General features: G+C 52.2%; 1 protein-coding gene across 1 annotated transcript in view; it reads right to left on the reverse strand.

The window, feature by feature from the left end:
• LOC102771279 (proteoglycan 3) overlaps positions 1-3,245 on the reverse strand; it is a 24,004-nt gene extending 20,759 nt beyond the window's left edge. Inside the window, exons 1-4 of the mRNA XM_015569341.1 lie at positions 3,185-3,245; positions 2,454-2,767; positions 1,912-2,043; positions 571-667 (exon numbers count right to left, since the gene is read on the reverse strand). Coding sequence (XP_015424827.1) covers positions 571-667; positions 1,912-2,043; positions 2,454-2,767; positions 3,185-3,245 — 604 coding nt within the window. The remainder of the gene's footprint in view (positions 1-570; positions 668-1,911; positions 2,044-2,453; positions 2,768-3,184) is intronic.
• Between the last annotated feature and the right edge of the window lie 504 nt (positions 3,246-3,749).

The following is a 3,749-nucleotide window of genomic DNA, read 5'->3' on the forward strand; positions in this document are numbered from 1 at the left end:
GTCACCCTGGAAGACAGTGTGCTGAGTGCTTTCTGGGGGCTCCTGGCTAATCCTCACAATGACTCCCAGAGGGAGGTGCTGTCCTCATCCCCACTGCACAGATGAGGAACCTGAGCCTCAGCGGGGGAATCACTGGCCTGTATGCCAGTGGGCAGGTGGCAGGGCTGGGATGAGAATTGTGGCAGCCTTTCTCCAGGGTGTATGGCCTTAGCCATAGTACCTCCCGAATGGCATCCAACCATTCCTAATTCGCACATCTCTTGCTTGTCCCTCATCCACACCTTTCATTCACCTCGGCTACTCTCAATTGTCACTTCAGTAGCAGAGGAAGAAAAAGAGCCCCCAAGACCCCAGCTGAGCTTTGTCTGTGAGGATGGAGAGCCCCCATCCAGCCCTCACAGGGCAGCCCCTCACCCTACTTCACAACACTCCTTACAGACTGGACATTGGTTCTCCAGTTGTGGGGAGACTCTGAGTTTGAGGAGGTGTGCTCAGGCAGCTCAAAGGGACAGTGTGTAAGAGTCCACCTTGCCATCCCTTCTCTCTGCGCTGTTGTCCAGTCCATCTCACCTCTGGTGGACAGGGTCACACAGTGGCCGCTCCCATGCTGATGAGCCCAGTGTCTAAAATTCACAGCACTCCCATCAATCCAGTGTAACGTGGAGCACTAGATCAAGATAGGGGATAGGTTGGGTCAGAGGCAGGGGACCAGGAAGACAGACAGATCCAGAGGTTCCAGAAAATGCCCATTGAGGGTTCGTTTCAAGGCACTGCCCACTCAGCTAGGAGCCATATATCCAGGAGACCCACCCCTCAGGGTTTGAAGGCGATGACAATGGAAGACCAGTGGTCCCTCCCCATCCCACACAGCCAGGCTTCTCAAACTTTCTGTAGATAAAAGTCTCCTGCGAAGCTTTTTAAAATGGAGATGCTGATTCAGGAGTCTCAGATGGGGTCCAAGACTGTGCATTGCTAACCAGCTACTAGGCAATGCTAATACTACTTGGTCCATGGACCACACTTGAGTAGCAAATATAATAGCACTTATTCACCCACTATCCCAGAACCAGTCTGAGAGAAGGAACCCATTTTAGGCCTGAGGTAGCCATTCAGCTTGTAAGTGACACGTGGAGCACTAGATCAAGATAGGGGATAGGTTGGGTCAGAGGCAGGGGACCAGGAAGACAGACAGATCCAGAGGTTCCAGAAAATGCCCATTGAGGGTTCGTTTCAAGGCACTGCCCACTCAGCTAGGAGCCATATATCCAGGAGACCCACCCCTCAGGGTTTGAAGGCGATGACAATGGAAGACCAGTGGTCCCTCCCCATCCCACACAGCCAGGCTTCTCAAACTTTCTGTAGATAAAAGTCTCCTGCGGAGCTTTTTAAAATGGAGATGCTGATTCAGGAGTCTCAGATGGGGTCCAAGACTGAGCATTGCTAACCAGCTACTAGGCAATGCTAATACTACTTGGTCCATGGACCACACTTGAGTAGCAAATATAATAGCACTTATTCACCCACTATCCCAGAACCAGTCTGAGAGAAGGACCCTCATTTTAGACATGAGGAAGCCATTCAACTGGGAAATGTGCAAGCCAGGTAAGGGACAGCTATCCTGACTCCAGTGGTGAGCTGGTAACTGTTTATCAACCAGCTCTGAGGGAAAGTGAGAAGGCAGAGGGTGGGAGTAACTCTGATATGTAATAATAACCAATATCATTGGGGTAAATACTATGCCATGAAATCACTAAACATGGAGTTGGGAAGAGATGGGCACAATCACCAGTTCTCTTTAGCCAGCACCAGCCAACTCCGCCACGACCTCCCACAAGAAGGTCACTTGGCTGCTGGAATGAGGCCTGATGCCAGAGAGAACTTCCTGTACCTGGGAGCTGGCCCCTCACTTACCGGGCCCCTGGTGATTCCTCCAATCCAGACCTTTTGCTGGTTGATATTACTGACCAGGCACAGGAGTTGATTGTTGACACTGAGGTTGTGGATAGAGATGAGGCTGCTTCTGTAGCACCTCCTGCATGTGTCCTGCAGAAAGAAGAGGTGGGGTCCATAATTCACGAGGGTTTTTTTTCCCCTCAAGTTTCTGAGCCTCCAGGAGAGAGCTCTCCATCCCTGGTCAGGTCAGAAATCAGGGATCTCCTTGCTCCTACAATTCCATCTCTTGGTCCTTCATCTGACACCAGGAGCTTCTTCCAGGAAACAATAATAATACTGAGAATAATCATCATCACCTGGCACTTGGTCCTAAATGCAAGCTCTTGGGCCCCACCCCACACTTGCTAACCCTGAAATTGATGCTTCAACAACATCTCTAGGAGAGTCTGCTGCTCACTAGTGTTTGAGAACCACTAGTGTAAATGAATAGGGAACAGGAGGTGGAACCCCCTCTCTTCTGCCTCTGGTCCTCATTCCATAGTAGTCTCCCTGCCACTTACCCGAGCGCGTGCAAATGTTTGGGCAGCCTTCACCAACCGGTAGCGGCAGGTTTTGCACCCAGGACTGCCCAGCATTTCCTCTGTGTCCTCTGCCCTGGGGCACTGAAAGTTGTCCTCTAGGGCACCTGGGTCCGACTCCATGGCCTTCTCATGCTCAAAGGCATCTTGGCAGCTGGAAGCCTCCACCTGTTCTCCTTCAGACTGAATCGCCTCCTCAGTCAGGACTGACTCTCCCTCCTGCTCCCCTGAGCCTTCCAGATCCTGGCTCAGGTCTGCCTGTGTCTCTTGGCTGTCAGGATAGGGGGCATCATTCTCTGGAAGAAGAGGTAGCCTGCCATCAGGGCAGGAGCTTCTTCTTCCAGGACCACGGACAGCTCTGACCACCCAACTCAAGACTTCCTAGTGTGTCCTTCTGGAGCCTAGGCCAGAAGGATCTCCTCCCTGTTGGGTGAGATGAGAACTCACACAAAGGGGTGAGCCCCTGGCACTGGCTGACAGGTGTGTATTTCGGGGTAGGAAGAAGCTGCTCTGAGGAGATGGGTGGGTTTTGCTCAAGGAGGAGCCCTGACAGATTGTTCAAGTCACATTTCTGAGTCCAGGAGAGATCTGACCTGAGGGGAGCTGGGTCGACTGAAGAAGGAAAATCTGTGTCCCTTGCCCAGAGAGAGCCAAAGAAGTGCCAGAAAGAGGAGAAGGGGTCAAGCTGGATGGGAAGGGAAGGGAGGACTTACCCAGATGAAGAGCAGCAACTGTCCCCAGCAGAAGGAGCAGCAGGAGCAGGGGGAGTTTCATATTTACTGTTTTTGTGGCACGGACACAGCTTCACTTCCGGTCTTGGGTCTGCTCACTGGTCTGCACAGCCCCTGTTACACAACAGACATGCAATGTTTGTTTAAGTAGCTGATTAAAGACAAACTAGAGAGCTCCTTCTCCCCCAGTGAACACATGCTGACCTGGAGAAGCAGGAAAAGACCCTTTCACCTGAACATTCGATCACTGGCCCTGGGTCCACATTTAGCCCAGACCCTTGCCTCTGCAGGAAAAGTTCTACTCAGGGTCAAGGCCCATTTTACTACAATGAAGACAGAGTGGAAGGACAGTGGCCATCAGGATCCTAAGGACAGGCCTCCTAGGTGTTTGCCATATAGGCTTCTGCTTCCTCCCAAGCCTTGGGCCCCTCCTCCCTGGGCAGCTGGGGGAGCACTCCCCTCTCAAGAGTCAGAGACCTCCACTCTTGGTGTCTCTGACTGCTGGGTCCCAGAAGCAGTCCTTATATTGGGCTTTTGGGGAAGTGGG

The sequence above is a fragment of the Myotis davidii genome, unplaced genomic scaffold (genome assembly GCF_000327345.1).
Source record: "Myotis davidii unplaced genomic scaffold, ASM32734v1 scaffold1286, whole genome shotgun sequence".
NCBI classification, from domain to species: domain Eukaryota; kingdom Metazoa; phylum Chordata; class Mammalia; order Chiroptera; family Vespertilionidae; genus Myotis; species Myotis davidii.